At 44.5% G+C, this 16,452-nt stretch overlaps 1 protein-coding gene across 3 annotated transcripts in view; it reads right to left on the bottom strand.

Annotated features, from left to right (window-relative positions):
* Window positions 1-1,761, bottom strand: part of CSNK2A2 (casein kinase 2 alpha 2) — a 38,433-nt gene extending 36,672 nt beyond the window's left edge. The window contains exons 1-2 of one of the 3 annotated variants that reach the window (XM_045504523.2): window positions 1,347-1,761; window positions 464-575 (exon numbers count right to left, since the gene is read on the bottom strand). In XM_045504523.2, coding sequence (XP_045360479.1) covers window positions 464-575; window positions 1,347-1,450 — 216 coding nt within the window. In that variant the 5' untranslated portion in view covers window positions 1,451-1,761. The remainder of the gene's footprint in view (window positions 1-463; window positions 576-1,346) is intronic. The other 2 variants (XM_045504522.2, XM_010967258.3) reach the window with 2 other exon arrangements.
* Window positions 1,762-16,452: the final 14,691 nt, after the last annotated feature.

Raw genomic sequence — 16,452 nt, 5'->3', positions numbered from 1 at the left:
AGTGATAATCCACTGAGGTGTTTCCCTCCACTCAAGCTTCAAACTTATCTTTAGAGCTGCTCCAATTTCTTCCAGCTCTCTTTCTGGAATAACTTAGAGCACCAAGAGTAACGAACTCAGTGCTCAAGAAGCCCTTGGATTGATGAGATCTTCACGAAAAGGCTCTTCTTGCTTCTGAATACCTATTTATTTTGTAACAAATGGAGCCCCTTTGGAATAGGCACTTTGGGAGCCTATAATTACATTTCAGAACGAGAATGTTCCCAAATTCTCAAGCTTAGATTTGAAACAGGTCTGCATATTTTCTCAAAAGATTACAGGAAAACAGAGGGTGGGAGTAGAGGGACATCAGAAGATAAGTAAAATGAGACCTAGTACTGCTCACTCTAGAATGTGGCTGGAGTAGTTTATATCCTTCCGACCTGTGAAAAGGAAATTTCAATGCGACTCATAAGACACTCACCTTGAGAATTTTTACAACCACTCTCTCATTGTTGGTGATGTTAATGGCCTCAAATACTTCACTATACTTTCCCCGACCAAGTTTTCGAACCAGTTGGTAATCATCTTGATTACTGTGAAAGGCAAGAGTGACAGATAAATGCCAGGATTTGGAATTAACCAAACCTATGCCCATTACATGCCCCCATCTAACCGCCTCCATTAATCAGGCATTTGGTAGTGTCTAAACATCACGCCACAACTCATTCCCTAAATGAAAGCCACAACATAAACTTGGCTCCTTTCACTGGACACAGCTCCTAACGTAATCAGTCCCTCACAACTTGGTGGAGATGAGGTAGGAAAGGTACAGCTCTAAGCCAATCTAGGGGGGAGAGCAAAGCGTCCATCCTCAAAGGGTGCCCCTCTGCCCACAGCACCTGCCTTGTATTTCACACCCGGAAGGTAGACTGCGCCTGCCTTGAGAATCTGGACGTCTTTAAAAAATTTCCTCCCACCCAGCCTCATTTCACGAAACTAAAAAAGCAGAGAATTTTAATAGCTCAAGAGGACAGCTGCTGACTTCCCACCCCAATATAAATTAAAAAGCGTGAGAAGGAAAGGCTGCTCCCTCACTTCCACCAGGCTCTGGTCCCTGGACCACTGTACTTCTCAGTAAGATAGCATTCCCTGGGGTAAGCGGGAGAAAGGGGGTGCGCACGGCGGGGAGGAAGAGGCAAGAAAAAGGGAGAGGGAGACGAAAACATGTAAGGGGGTGGTCTGCTTCCAACCCCAGACCCAAGGAAGCGCGGGCCCAGCAGAGGGGCCGGCTGAGAGACAGATCGCTGAGGTTTGCGCCGGGGGGCGGCAGGGGTTGGGGTCAGAGGGGCCGGCGGCGGCTTTACCCCCAGCTCGGGACGTGAGCCTCATAGTCCCAGTACTCGCGGCTCCTCAGGCTGTTCACCTCGGCGTAGACCCGGGCCCTGCTGCCCGCGGCCGGGCCGGGCATGGCGGGCGGGACCGGGGGGCGCCGCGGGGCGCAGAGGGCGGCGGCGGCGGCGCGGCGTGGGGCGCGGGGCGGCGGGCGGAGGAGGCGGCGGGCAGGGGGCCGCCGAAGTAGGAGGAGGAGCGCGGCGGTGGGCGGCCGAGCCAGGCCGGGCCCGCGGGGGCGGACGGGCTGGGGGCGCGGGGGGCGCCGGCCGAGCCGGCCCGGCCCTGGAGCGGCCGGCGGAGCGGCGGGGCGGGCGGCGCTCGCGCTCCGCGGCGGCCTCCGCTCGGCTCGCGGTCCCGAGGCGGCGGCGGCGGCGGCGGCGGTGGTGGCGGCACCAGCAGCGGCAGCCGCCGGCCGGGAAAGGGGCAGCGGTGGCGGCGGCGGCGAAGAAGGAGGAGGAGGAGGAGGAGGAGGAGTAGGAAACCCGGAAAAGGGGGCGCGCTCACTAGGAGCGGCCGCCGCCCGGCCCGGGGCTGACCAGGCTCACAGCGCCCCCTGCAGCGCTGGGGGACCCGCCCGGCGGCCCGGCCCCGCCCCGGGTTCCCCGGCTTCCCCAACCCGGCTTCCAAATCTTCCCATCCTGGGGCTGGCTAAACACGTTCAACCCAGGGCCTACCCCACCCAGGCTGCTGTCCTCGAGCCTTACCCCTTATACCCTTTCAGCACTCTCCTAGAGACCCCTACCCCAAGCTCTCTACCCTCTTGTCATCCAGAGTTTACCCATCCCGACCTCCCATATTGACCCTGTTGTGACCCTTTTGTCACCCAAACTGTTCCCATCAAGCCCTCCCTAATGTCTCGCTCTTACCACTCTGAACCTCCCCCAACTCAAGATTTCCCCATCCCTCCCAGAGACACCGGCTTCCCCAAATGGAGCCTGCACTGTTACCCATAAACTCCTCAACCTCCTCAAGACTTCCCCCTCTCTCTTCATCCAGAGCCTTCCTCACAAAACCCTTCTCTTACATTTCCCCCCAAATTTCCTTCCAGAACCTTCCCTAAGATCTTTCTGTGTGTTCACTTCCCTCACTTGGTTAACCTGGAGTCAGCCAAGTTGCTGAATGTAAAGTTCCTGTTTTCCCCTTTGTAATTAATAAGCAATTTGTGGGGAAATACTCTGAGACTCAGTAAATGCCCTGGTTTTGTTTAGGAGGACAGAGAGCAGGAAAAGAATTGTGAGAGTCCTGCCTGAAGGGACAGGCTAGAGGTTGAGCATGGACTGAGGGTGGGGTAGCCAACCAAACTTTGGCTCATTTTATCATGTTGCCTTCTAGCGCTGAACACTCTTCTCTCTTTGATCTTCTGGGCCTTTCTTTTGTCTTGCTTTCCCATCCCACATTTTTTATCGACAGATCTTCCTCACTTAGTCCAGGCTGCTCTGACTCCAATCCTTTTTCACATTCTGTTTTCTAGGTGAGACCCTTGATACAGTTAAGAGCACAGACTATGGAGGCAAATGAATCCAGGTTTGAATTGCAGCTCTGCTACTTACAAGCTGTGTGACCTTGGGCCAATAACTTAACCTTCTGTGCTGTAGATTTTACTGCATAAAACTACTAAAGGCATCTACTTCAAGGGCTATGGGGAAAATTTAGACAAGGTAAACCATGTAAAACACTTAGAACAGTATCGAGCAGAGTCTAAGTGCTCGATATTATTATTACCAGACCAGGACCTTTCTCCTATCACTTTTCTTTCCTTGAAATCACCACATGCTCATCTTTCAGTTCTTTCTACCCTCCAAGCTTGTCCAGAGGCACCTCCATGCCCACCACTCCCATCTTCCTATACCTGACTCCTTCTTCCTTTTCAAGTCTCATATTTAAGTTCACTTTAAGTGTTAGAATTGGTAATTTCTATCTCAGCACTCACCCACATTCTTCAGAAAACTGCATATTTTGTAATTATTTGTTTCCTAACTTGTTCTCTGTTTCCTCCACTGTAAAAACAGCAGGAGAGCAAGGACTGAGTCTTGATGCTTGCCACTGGCTCACCCAGCATTTGCCACTGCTCAAGGCTTTCATTGAATACAGTGTTATCCTACAGAGCACATGTTAATTACAAAGGGGAACCTGGAGGTCATCACTCTAATCATGAATCAAACTTAACATCATCAGTAAGGGACCAACTGACCCTCTGATGTGATGCACCAAGAAGGGGTACAACATCTGCCCCAAACCTTAACTTGAATCTAATCAGAGAAATCCAAACTGGGGAGCATTCTGCAAAACAGCTAGCCTGGACTCTTCAAAAAGATCAATGTCACAAGAGAAAACAATACAAAACTCCAGAGTAGTGCCCTTGATTAAAGGAGCCTGAGTGATATAACTAGATGAAGTGTATAATTCTGGATTCGATCCTGGATGAAAAAGATAGGAAGGGAAGGAGGAAGAGAGGGAGGGAGGAAGGGAAGGAGAAAGAATACAGCTAAAAAGACACTACGTATTGGAACCAGTACGTATGAATATAGGATGTACATTACATAAAGTATTGTATCAATGTTAAATTTTATGAGTATGTGGTTTATATTGTGGTTAGGAGATTCTCTTAGGAGTTACATGCCAAGTGTTTAGGGATGAAGTATCATAATATCTGCAACTTACTCTCAAATGGTTATGCAGAAAAACATGGGTTTCTTAGAGCACAAGCAGACATGGGGAGGGGGAAGCGATTAGGGAGAAGTGTAGACAACTGGAGAATGTGATTGAAGATATGAGCTTGCAACCTTTTGGTAGACTTGAAAATTTTCAAAATAAAAGCTGGAGGAAAATAAATAGAGCATGTATGGAATAAGTGGGCTTTGGAATTTAATTCCCAAACCTGCAAACCTCCCTAAATCTCTATCACATGAGAAGACATAAACATTCTCAAATTTTTAATGCAGCGTTAGGATTTCTTTCTGACAAGTCCCCGTGAACTAGTCTAGATCAGAGGTTTTTAATCCTAAACTCTTGGATGAGCTTTCTAAGTTCAAGGAACCCCTGACACTGTGCAAAATTTGTGGGTTGGTATGTGTGTGCATGCATTCTTTCCTTAGCATCCATCTGATTCTCAAAGGAGGCCATGACCCAAAAATGGTTCCAAACTACTGGTCTAACTACTAGATCCAACCAGAGCTGGGACCTCATTCCTGGCCTCCACCCTCGCCCACCTCTGACCCCACCCACCCTCCTTGCATCTTCCTCTCATCCCTCACCGCCTAACCCACACCCATCTCCCATTACCTGCTCCCACACCTACTGGGATGCCTGAGGATTCACCCACAGATGACTCTGGTGCAACATGCTCTTGGATTTGGCTGACACTTCACTAACTCAGCCCTGAAACCTGCGGTCGGTCCTCCCACAGCCAAATGGAATATGCTTCTCTGGTTTACTGATAGGTAGATTGGGCACCCTGTGGACTTGCTGGGGACCTACCTCCTCTCCTTCCTGCCAGATTGCCAGTGTGCTTGGTGTGAAGTAAGATGGGCAACTGGAGATGGTACCAATGCAATTCTCACTGAAGGAGTCTCATGTGGATATGGAGAGGGACAGGCCAGTGGCTCTGCAGGGGTGGGAGACAGGGCAGGGACATTCAGTGAACCAGAATCAACTTCCCCTAATTACTCTGTGAGTGTGTGGGTTTGGGGGTGAGTATAATTCAGAGTTATGCAAGGGAGAATGAAAGAAGGCATCTTGAGTCAATTAGCCCAACGATTTCCTACCCACTCCTCCTATGCCTCCGAATTCTATCCAAACACTAAAAAATACCCCCAACCTCCCAAAATTAAAAAAACCCTCATAAGAACACTTTTATCTTCACAAGTACTGTTTCCAAAACATTTGAGAGGTTTACAGGCTTTTATGCTATATTTGCTGGTTCTAAGAACCTAGCTCAAGAAAATAATGAAAATTATGATCAAAGAATTATTAATAGAAGTGACAATTTTTGTTTTCAGTATGATTGAATCCTGCAAAAACCCTGAGACTAAAAATCATTGAATTTACCCCTTAACTGGATGGATTGTGTGGTATATGAATTATATGTCAAGAAAGCTTTTTAAAAATCCAGTGAGATTGGAGCTGAGGTCCCTTTTTTGCAGTTGAGGAAAACAAGACTGCAATGAAGCAGATAACTGAGGCTTTGGCTGGATTTGAACTCTGGTCTTTCTGATCACCAAGTCTGTTTCTTTAAGCCATTTATGATTCAATATATCCCCCCACAAAGACCCAAAGATGTTCATCATGAAAATCATCTTTAAAATCATGAAAATGTAAAACAACCTAAATATCCCCAGTTGGGGGACCAGTTCAATAAATCGTGGTGTATCCCTACTGAAATATTCGGCATCATTAGGAATTATGATTATTAGGGATTTTTAGTGATGAGAAAATTTTTATAATACAAGGTTTTTTAAATAGTTTTTTAAATTGCACAAGTATTTATGGTAAGCAGAATAATGCCACCCTCCCTGCCTTGTTTCTCAGAGACCTACTTCTTAATCTCTGTAACCTGTGAATATATGAAGTTATTACTTTACATGGAAAAAGAAACTTTGTAGATGTGATTAAATGAAGGATTTTGAGATGGGGAGATTATCCTGGATTACCCAGATAGGCTTAATGTAATCACAAAGGCCCATATAAATGAAAGAAGGAGGCAGGAGAGTCAGTGAAGTACATGTGATGATGGAAGCAGAGATCAGAATGAAGCAATTGCTGTCTTTAAAGATGGAAGGAGGCCAGGAGCCAAGGATTGTGGGCAGCCTCCAGAAGCCGGAAAAGGTAAGAAAACAGATTCTCACCGAGCACCTCCAGAAGGGATGCAGCCCTGCCAATCCCTTGATTATAGTCCATGATACCCATTTCAAACTTCTGACCTCTTGAACTATCAGATAATAAATGTGTTGCTTTAATCCACTAAGTGTATAATTTGTTACAGCGGCAGTAAGAAACTCATACAGTACATTTACTAAATATGTTTTCAAGAAATTCATTCAGTGAGCTAAAACATTGACAGTGTCCTTCTTTTCCCTCCACATTCCCATAACGGGGTGTATATCCTTCCAGGTCTTCTTCTCTGCAATAAGAACATGTAATACAATGTATGTTCTTTTGTTTTGTTTGCTTTGTGCCAAAATTTATGTATATATTTAGTAGGTGAGTTCTCAGGCATGTAACAAATGCACAGGAAAAGAACTGCAAGGAGATACATTAAGTGCTTTTGAGTCTTGGAATCATTTGATTTTACTTTTATAATCAGAAAAAAAGAACCAATGTTTACAGGCGGTTGACTATCTTAGCCCTTCCCCCAGCAATCTCTGGGTTAATGGAGGCTTTTCACCAGTTGGGAGGTTGTAGAGGGTGGGGGGAGTAGGATGTTAAATTCTCTCTGTAAACCAAGGAATCCACAAGGAATGCTGGACTCTCACCTTTGCATGTCTCTGAGGCCCCAGAAAGGTGAATAAAGTGTGTTCATTAGGGGCTCCCTGGCAGCACTCCACCTGGGTCTATTCACACAACTTGCTTAGGGTTATCACTTCTTGATTCTTTCTTCCTTAACCATCCTTAAAGTATGACCCACTCTGCCGTCCAACCAGAAAGTGCCCCCCCACACACAGTGGGCAGGAGGGGATGTGACCTAACCTGCCAAAGCTAGAAGCAGTAGAAACAGAAATTTCCTGCTGGTGCTCCAGTGGGGTCCCCTTTTATTCAGTTTTGTTTGACTAGAAAAGGGGAAACAGTTTTCTCCCCCAGTTCTTCATTATCCGTCTGTTCCAAGCAGCTCAGTGAACTCAAACCTTTCTATTATTCTCAGGGAAGGATAAATAAACTCATTCAGACTAAAATAACAGCTTTCTAAACAAGATTTGCATTTTAAGGAGGATCAGGATTCAGAAGTCCTGCAGCATAGTTCCTTAATCCTGGAGTTGCAAGTGATAGGTGGAGGCAGTATTCTGGAGGGCAGGCACTTCTTCCCTGAGAGCTGCACACAAAAGGTTGGGGTGGGCAATTGGAGGGGAGTGGGCTGAATTCTACAGTAGCAGGCATCATACCCCCTGGCAAGGCTGTTGTACTTCACAAACATTTGTCCTCTTCCTGGCAAATCAACTGCTCTTCCAAATTGTCCAAAATCACCACCAGCTCCCACCTCCCATCCATCACCAAGTCCAGCTGGCTTTCTGTCCAGACAGCCACTTGCTTCCACCCTCCTAACTTGATGCCCATCCATAGCGTTGGCCCTGATTTAAGCCTGAATCATTTCCTCCTTGGGTTTTCTGTGGATCCTTTTCTGCAGCCATTTCTGGGCTGTCAGGCTCACCAAGTGCTAACCCAGGAGTATTTAACGTGGGTCTGTGGCGAGAGCTCAGGGCGTTCATAAACTTGGATGAAAAAAATTACACCTTTATTCACTAACCTCTAAATAAAATTTAGCATTTCCCTCTGTTATGTCTGTAGTAAAAAAGAAAAAGTTTTTTTTTTTAAGTAAAAAGAAAGCGCAGTAGCATTAGCAGTCCCTGCCAGTTTGTCGCCAGTAGAAATCACAGATACTTGCATATCACTTTACAGTTGGTGTTATTTTAAAGCAGGAAAGTTTGCTCTCCAGAGGACCAGCTGCTCTGATTGTTGGAGGCAAAAGGATACGGAGGAATCCTCCTGGCATTAGGCTTTTCCCCGTGCATCCAAGCCCCACCTCTTCCTCACCTTAAGGCATCTGTTTAGAGGACTCTGAGCCTGAGAATCTGGGAGTTTTTTATTTCCCCCAATAGATACTAGGGGCTATCCCCTGAGGAATAACACACACACACACACACACACACACACACACACACACACACACACACACACAACAATAAAGAACAAACTAAACTAAAAGATGATGCACCCACAAGCTCTACTTTTTATTTTAGGAAGTGCATCATGTCTGGATGCTTGCAGAAGTCTTCCTGTTTGGCTGGAAGATGACACAGAAAGCCCAAATGCTAGCAATGGGCCGGCCCTGTGAACACAGGGGCCTGCCAGCTCTGCTGCCCAGAAGAGCACAAAGTACAACAGAAGTTCCTGTGGGTGACCTGCCAGCCCCAGAAAGCACAATCCAAACCCAAGAAGAAAATCCAGACTCCACACCCCTAAGGTGGGGACCAATCCTTTCACTGAGAAAGTGGAGGACGAGATACAGACAACAGTGAGAGAGAAGGCTGGGAGAAGATGGCCCTGGTGGCGAGCACACTAGACATCCATGGTATCGCTGGGGCCATCGCGGAGTTGAGCAGGGACTCGCCCTAATTAGTGCAAGAACCGTGTCATTCTACCAACACCGTGATCCTTAGGGCCCCTTCTAATTTTGCCATTTACCCCAGTGAAGTCCTTCAAAGGAAATGAACCCCTCCATAACCACATGTCATTTCATTGTCATGTTTCTTTTTTTTTAAATTGAGATATAATTGACATATAACATATTAGTTTCAGGTACACAACATGATGATTTGATCTATGTATGTATATTGCAAAATGATCACCACATTGAGTCTAGCCAGCATCCATCACCACACAGTGACAGTTGTCATGCTTCTTTAATCGCTCTCAGTTTAGAGCAGTTCCCCATTACTTTTAGGAAACGATAGGCCCGTACTTTTGTAGCTTGCTCCTCAACTTGGGATTATCTGATATTTCTTCATGATTTGATTCAGATTATGTATCCTTGGCTGAAATATGACAGAAATAATGCCATGTCCTCATACCATCCTATCAGGTGACGTACAGTTTCTATGGTCCCATTACCTGAGGTATTAACTTCAATCACTTGATTATCAGGGTAGCATCTGCCAGATTTCTCCCCTATAAAGTCACTCTTTTTACCTTTTTAAGGAATATGTATTTCATGGTGTTTTGAAAGCTCTGTAATTATCCTGATCCTCATCAAACTTTCTATTTATTTCTTTATATTAGAATGAACTCATGGATTCCTATCTTATTCAATGAATTATAATGAATTCTTGCTATTAGTTATTTTGATGTTCAAATTATCTCTTATTTGCCTAGTGGGAGCTCCCTCAAGCTGGCTCCTATATCCTTTTGATGTTCCATCATCCTTTGAGTACTTTCTTATTTTTGGCACAAGAAAAATGTTCCAAGTTCATCTTGTACTTTCCCTGCCCCAGGCCTGGAATCAAACATTTCTCCAAGGTGTCCTGATTCTTTTTAGTGGAGAAGAGTATTGAGAAGCCAAGATCAGGCCACAACGTATGCTCACTCTTACCGGACTGCTGCTGTTCCCAGGCCTTCTCCAGTGGACTGAACAATATATATATGTGTACACACACACACACACACACACACACACAATCTATATTTATCTATATTTCTATCTATATTTATTTCTCTGTATATCTGTGTATATTGAAAACCATGAGTTCACTCCATATCTCCAATTCCAATCTAACACCATAGAATTCATTCTAGTTTTCTCCCTCTCTATATTTGCAGCCATCTTTTCTGAGAGTGGGCAGTCTGGCACATGCAGGCTCTTTTAGATGGAGTGGGTAGTGGTAAGAAGGGCTTCTCTGAGGAAGTGACATTTAAGCTGAGACTCGAAGCAAGTGAGGGCAGGAGCCATGCAGATTCTGGGAGAAGAGTGTTCTAGTCTGAGGCCCTGAGCAGAAGCACGCTGGTGTGCCTGAGGAAGAGTGGGAGCCCTGTGGCTGAGCCGGCAGTCAATGGCATCAGCCAGGTAAGAGGGGAGAGTTCAGGTAGCACTGTATAGACCGGTGTAAGACTTTGGTTTTTATAGTGACAGAGGTCGGGAGCCATTGGAGTCTTTAGAATAAAGGAGGAACGTGTTTTATAAAGAATTCCTCTGACTGCAAATATGGAAGCAGGGAGACCAGCGGGGGAGACCTGCCGGAAACCAGTGGGTGAGCAGCAAGGCTGGAAAGGGGATGAGAAAGGGTCAGATTTCTGAAATCATTTTTCAGTGGGAGCCAACAGGATCCGTAATAAACTAGGTGTAGCATGTGGAGTGTGAGAGGTCGGTGGTGGCACATGGTGCTATGTAAGTGTTAATGAATAAATAAATAAAATAGAACACTGGTTTGCAAAGTGCTTAGCACAATGTGGGGCATATGATAAACTAATATGATCACCAATTATCACTTGATGAGTGGAGGTGAAAACTTTCCCATTAGGCCCCTTATCCCAATTCTGGCCCCCTCCTAGTCTCTCTTGAGCAGAGCTAGCCCTTTTCAACCAGAGCTCCCTCCTGTCCCTCCCTCATTCCTCCCAATGAGTCAAAACTCCCACTTCCTCTGAGCCCTGTCTCTGCAGGATGTGGGTGGGCATCTGATAAGCTAATTCACAATAAGGTATTGACTTCTTGCTAGATGCCTACTCCTCCTGGGAGCATTCACATTTTTTAAAAGGCGGCAACTTATTTACTTAGCTCTGGGAATGTGGTGGAATCTCTGACAGTGTGGCAGGGTGTTGAAGGAGGCATTTTGTTCTGGCTGGTACTCAGAGGACAGCTTGCAGAAGTCTGGGACCTCCTTGAAGGGATCCAGTCTAGGGCCAGGCTACAGTCCTCCGCTCCCTTGCCTCACACAGCAAGCCTGGCATTTCCTGCCTCTATTTACCACAAGAACATGATCCACACTTGGCCAGAAGTCCACACATTCTAGACACTTTCTCCAAGGTGGGCAGGGCTTGGTTTAGCTGCCCTGCCCCTCTGGGAGCCCCCATCACTGTCCCGCTGGTTCCCTTGTTAACAAATTAAATTTATCTTTGGTGCATGCTCATTTGCATGAGAGTCTTATTTTTAATGTTCTTCAGGTTATACTTTAACAGAGAACAGAGGTCATTTGCTGTATTTCAAAAATGATACAGACAAGTGATCGCCTTAATCAGCATAAACAATCAGAACTTGAACGTTAAGGATAAGCTCTCTGGATGTATGAATAGAGTGATTGCAAAGGACTCTGGTGCTTAAACCAAGGAGAGGTATTACAATGTTAAATGAAAAAGAGTTTTGCTTAAAATGTTATATATACACACATGTTCTACACAGAGGAAAAGAAAGTAAAAAGACTGGGGGGCTCTAAGAGTAATAACAAACATCATGTTATTGATGACTTTCTGGAATGAGCCTAAAAGGAGATGTAAAATTTTCTTCCCTGTGATTTTCTGTATTTTTTAATTTTCAACAACAAATATGTATTACATTTAAAATTTTTTCAAAGTTATTTAAAATAAAACCAGCAAATAAACTTGATAGGGAAAAAAAATCTGGGAGTAAATTAAGAGAGTAAATTAACCCCCTATCTGGGCACACAGGAAACTGACATGGTGAGAATATAGATCCTCTCCTAAAAAATCATAAATAGCTAGTTTTACCAGAAACAAAGGAAGCAAAAACAGCTAACTGGGTCACTTGTTGCTAAGAGAACTTCAGATCAGTTTTCAGCCAAGGGTGAGTTTGCACTAGGGAGCATTAGGCAAAGTCTGGAGACATTTTTGTTTGTCACAGCTGGGTTGGTGGTGGGGGGGGAGAGGTGGAGAAATGCTACTGGCATCTAGTGGGTAGAAGCCAACGATGCTGTGAAACAGCCTACAACGCACAGACCAACCCACAGCAAAGAATTCTCTGGTTAAAATGTGAGTTGTGCCAAAGTTGAGAAGTCCTGGGTTTTAGCAATAAAGTCAAGGGGAAAGTAACAGAATCTGACATGTCCACCCTACGATTATGATTACATACGTGGAATCAATGATATAGTTAAAACTGTACACTCCATCCCCACCCACCAAACCCTCTCCCTGAGGGGGAACTCTCCTGGGGAGTCATCCCTCCACCTGGGGGATAAGGAGTGACAAAAAGGAGATTTTTCCCCCCTTTTCTCTCCCTTGGAATAGAATTCCTATCCTTCATGGAATATTATACAGCTATTATACAGAGTAAAGTAGATCTATATAAATTGACTTTGAAAGATGCCCAGAATACATTAAGTGAGAAAAGCAAATTGCCCAATAACATCTATACCATGATCCATTTTTGTAAAAGTAAACTATACAAGAGGTATTAATACTTGCTCATGTGCACAATGAGGCATTATTGCACCAATTTCTATTCAGGGAAAAATTAGAAATGTGGTGCTTTTGGTTAAAATAATAGATTCAGGACATGTATTTTCCTCTCCCTCCTCCCAAAGCCCTACCAAAATCAAAGCAAATGAACCCAAAATTTATCAACCTACAAAAGAATGAAAAAGAACAGGTGAGAGGACAGTAGATGAGAGGTGTTCAATTTTGAGCAGGTAGGGAGCAGGTGAGTTAGCAAAGCTGAAGTTATCTGCAGAAGAGGGTGCCAGCAAGCAGCCAGGCTACCCAATAGCCTTACAGCCTCTTTGTATGAAGAGGAAGGAAGTAGCGCTAGATACTTGACTTCCATCTGGTGGGAAATTGACATAATATGCTCTTTCCCACCCCACCCCCTTTTACTGCCATCTGCTGGAAAATGATCATAATAAATAGACAAAGTGACAATGTTTACAAGGTGAATAACACCCCTAAGATATGGTTCCACTGTGTACTGTCCAGCTTGCAAATCTGTATGTGGGTCCCCCCACCATAAGAAGTCGGAAGATTTATGGACTAAATCCAAAAATACCAGGAACTGAGTCAGGACGACGTGTTGGAGGTGGAGAGGGATCACCAACAGAAGGATGGCTGGGAACGGGGTGTGAGAAGCAGTGAGACCACTGTGACACATAATATTTTTCAAAGATGGTCACAGCAGCATCTCTTATTCCACGTGGATTTCAAAATGTGATCATAACTCTCCTCTTCTGAGAGCTGGAATCTCTGTCCCCTCCCCTTGAACTGGGGCAGGTTTGTAACCACAGAATGCAGTGGAAGTGATGTGTAATTTCCAAGGCTGGAATTCTTGGTGTTGGAATCCCATGTAAGCACTGTGAGTCTCCTGAGACCACCATGCTGTGAGGAAGCTCCAAGAAGCCCCCAAGCCCCATGAAGTGGACCTGAAACTAAGGAGAGAGAGAGTGAAAGAGAGACAGACTTGGATGCTGGCCACCTGCTGTTCCAGCTTCAATCATCTTCTGCTTGCAATCTCCTGAGAGATCTCAAGCTAGAAGCACCTGCTGAGTCTTTCCCAAATTCTTCAGCCACAGAAACTATGACAGATGATAAAATGAATGTTGTTTTGATTAGTTTGGTGTGACTTTTACTTAACAATTATAACTGGAATAATAACCACCTAGGGACCCCGTTCAGATCTGATGCAGCCAAGTGACTACCCTTTCCCACCCTCGGCAGAAATTTGTTCCAGAGAAAAATGGAACCAGGGAGGCTCCAGACCTAAGGACAGCAGGCACAGTGGAAGTTAGGGAGGAACACCACTACAAACAGGGATGTGGTAGGAAATTCTGTGTGCTGACTGGGAAGAACCCTGTTCCCTCCTACCACTTGTCTCTAAGGCTGCGGCTAGCCGGGCACATAGCCTCATCACAGTGAGAGATGGGTGCGTTATCTCTAGAGAAACTCCAGAAAATCAACCTGTGGATATTGTGGGCCAAGCTAAGTCTCCATGTAGCAGCAGGAGTGAAACTTTTTAAAAATGTCAGATCTCACTATAATTAATATCCTCAGAGGGATGATAAGGTCTTGCATCCATGAAACGTGAATAAGATTCTATTAAATCAAGAAAGGAATGTCTCGGGTGGGTTTCCCTAGAAGTAGAATCTGAGACAATGATTCCAGTGCAAGTGATCTTGGGTAGGTAATCCCAGAAAATACTGATTGAGGAGATGGGAGGTAAGACAGGGAGGGGAAGAAAGGCAATAAAAGGTGTGTTATTCCAGTCAGTTTCTCTGGTTGGCACTGGAGCTTGATCTCGCTGGGGAACTCTTGGAGACAGTATAGAACATGCCTCAGAGGTATCCCAGTCAGTGCACAGGGATCCACTGCCTCCAAGGGAAGTGACATTCATTACCTCCAACTCGTCCTGTACTCTGAGGATGCTACGTAGAAGAAAACATCCCTTGGGCAGAGAGTCATAGGTATTTGCAGTAAACAGCCTTGGGCAGCACGCAGGGGTGGATGCCAAGGGCTTATGCCAGCAGTGTCTGCTACAAGAAACAAATCAGACAACAAGTAAGAGTTCTTGCAAATTAAAATGTGAGATTAGAAACAAAGCATCCGATGGAAGGTTGAGAAGGAAGAATCTGACGACAGCCTGACTTAATCGATTTGGGGTGCAGACTGGGCTTCAGGATGATTTAAATCTCCATGGGTGTTTTAAAGCTCCCTGGGTGCAGTTAGAGTTGAGAAACACTGCTTGGCAGGAAAAGATACTTCCACAGTCACAATAACGTGAACAGAGAATACTGATTTAACCAGAAAATTGTAGCTACATGGGAAAGACAGAGAGAGGGGAAGCAAGTAAGTGAGTGTGGTACATATAAAGCGAGAAATTTGTCTCCACCACAATAGGAAAGCAGTAGACCATGTCTCAGGTTGATAAATCAAGAAATAGCACATAAGCATCTTATTCAAAAATATGGAGGTAAATGCCAGAAGAAACAGCTGAAAGAGTAGTAAGTCATTTTTTCAGAAGAGGATTATGGAGGGATATATGTGGGGGTGCGGGTGGGGTTGGGGAATGCATAACTGATTTTGGCTATAAACATTGGAAAATTATTTAATTTTTAATATCATTAACATGCATAATAATTTGATCAAAATGGGAAAAATGTAATTTTTTTAAAGGGACAAAAGAAAACCTTGGCAGCAACCCAAGTATCAACCAACAGGGAAAGCCTAAATGAATTGTGATATATCATTTAATGGAGTACAATGCTATGCTTGGAACAAGATAGTCCTGACATGGCTGAATCTTCAAGACTCAGTATGACTGTGACTGGCAAATAATAGGTATGATATGCCAGCATTTATGTAAAACACATGCACACAAAATAGAGCTGTATATTTCCCACAGGAATAGAAATCTGTACAAATAAAAGCAAAAAGACGAAAGTGGGGAAGAATACTCTTAGAAGAAGGACAGGCATAATATATGGGCCATGATGAGAGTAGACTCAGAGGGGGTAAAAGTCATGGCAGATTTTGTCCTGTTTCATATTTTTTTCCCAAAGAAGGTAAAATTTTGTGTTACTTGTTAAATTTTCAAAGTTGAATATACATCAAGAGACTGAGAGAACAAGCCACAGACTGGGAGAAAATATTTACAAAAGGCACATCTGATAAGGCACTTTTATCCAAAATCTACAAAGAAATCTTAAAACTCAACAATAAGAAAACAAACAACCCAATTAAAAACTGGGCCAAAGACCTTAACAGGCATCTCCCCTAGAAGACATGCAGATGACAAACAAAACAAATGAGAAGATGCTCCACATCATAGGTCATCAGGGAAATGCAAATTAAAACAACAGTAAGATACCATTACACACCTACAAGAATGGCCAAAATCTGGAACACTAATAACACCAAATGCTGGAGACAGTGTGGGGCAACAGGGAATGCAAATTGGTACAGCCACTTTGGAAGACAGTTTGATGGTTTCTTACATAACTAAACATACTCTTACCTTATGATCCAGCAATCACATACCAAAACCTGCACACAGATGTTTACAGCAGCTCTTATTCATAATTGCCAACACTTGGAAGCAACCAAGATGTCCTTCAGTAGGTGAATGGAGAAATAAACTGTGGTGCATCTAGACAGTGAAATATTATTCAGCTTTGAAAATAAACATGCTTTCAAGCCATGAAAAGATGTGGAGAATCTTTAAATGCATCTTATTAAGTGAAAGAACCAATCTGAAAAGGTTCTATACTGTATGATTCCACCTATATGACATTCTGGAAGAGGCAAAACTACAGAGACTGTAAAAGGATCAGTGGTTGCCAGGGGGTGGGGGTGGAGAGGGGTGAATAGGCGGAGCACAGAGGGTTTTTAGGGCTGTCAAAATACTCTGTATCATACTATAACGACAGATGCATGTTATTA

Source organism: Camelus bactrianus, chromosome 9 (genome assembly GCF_048773025.1).
Source record: "Camelus bactrianus isolate YW-2024 breed Bactrian camel chromosome 9, ASM4877302v1, whole genome shotgun sequence".
Lineage (NCBI taxonomy): Eukaryota > Metazoa > Chordata > Mammalia > Artiodactyla > Camelidae > Camelus > Camelus bactrianus.
Note: the sequence above shows the minus strand (reverse complement) of the source record. Positions and strands in the feature narration are given on the sequence as shown.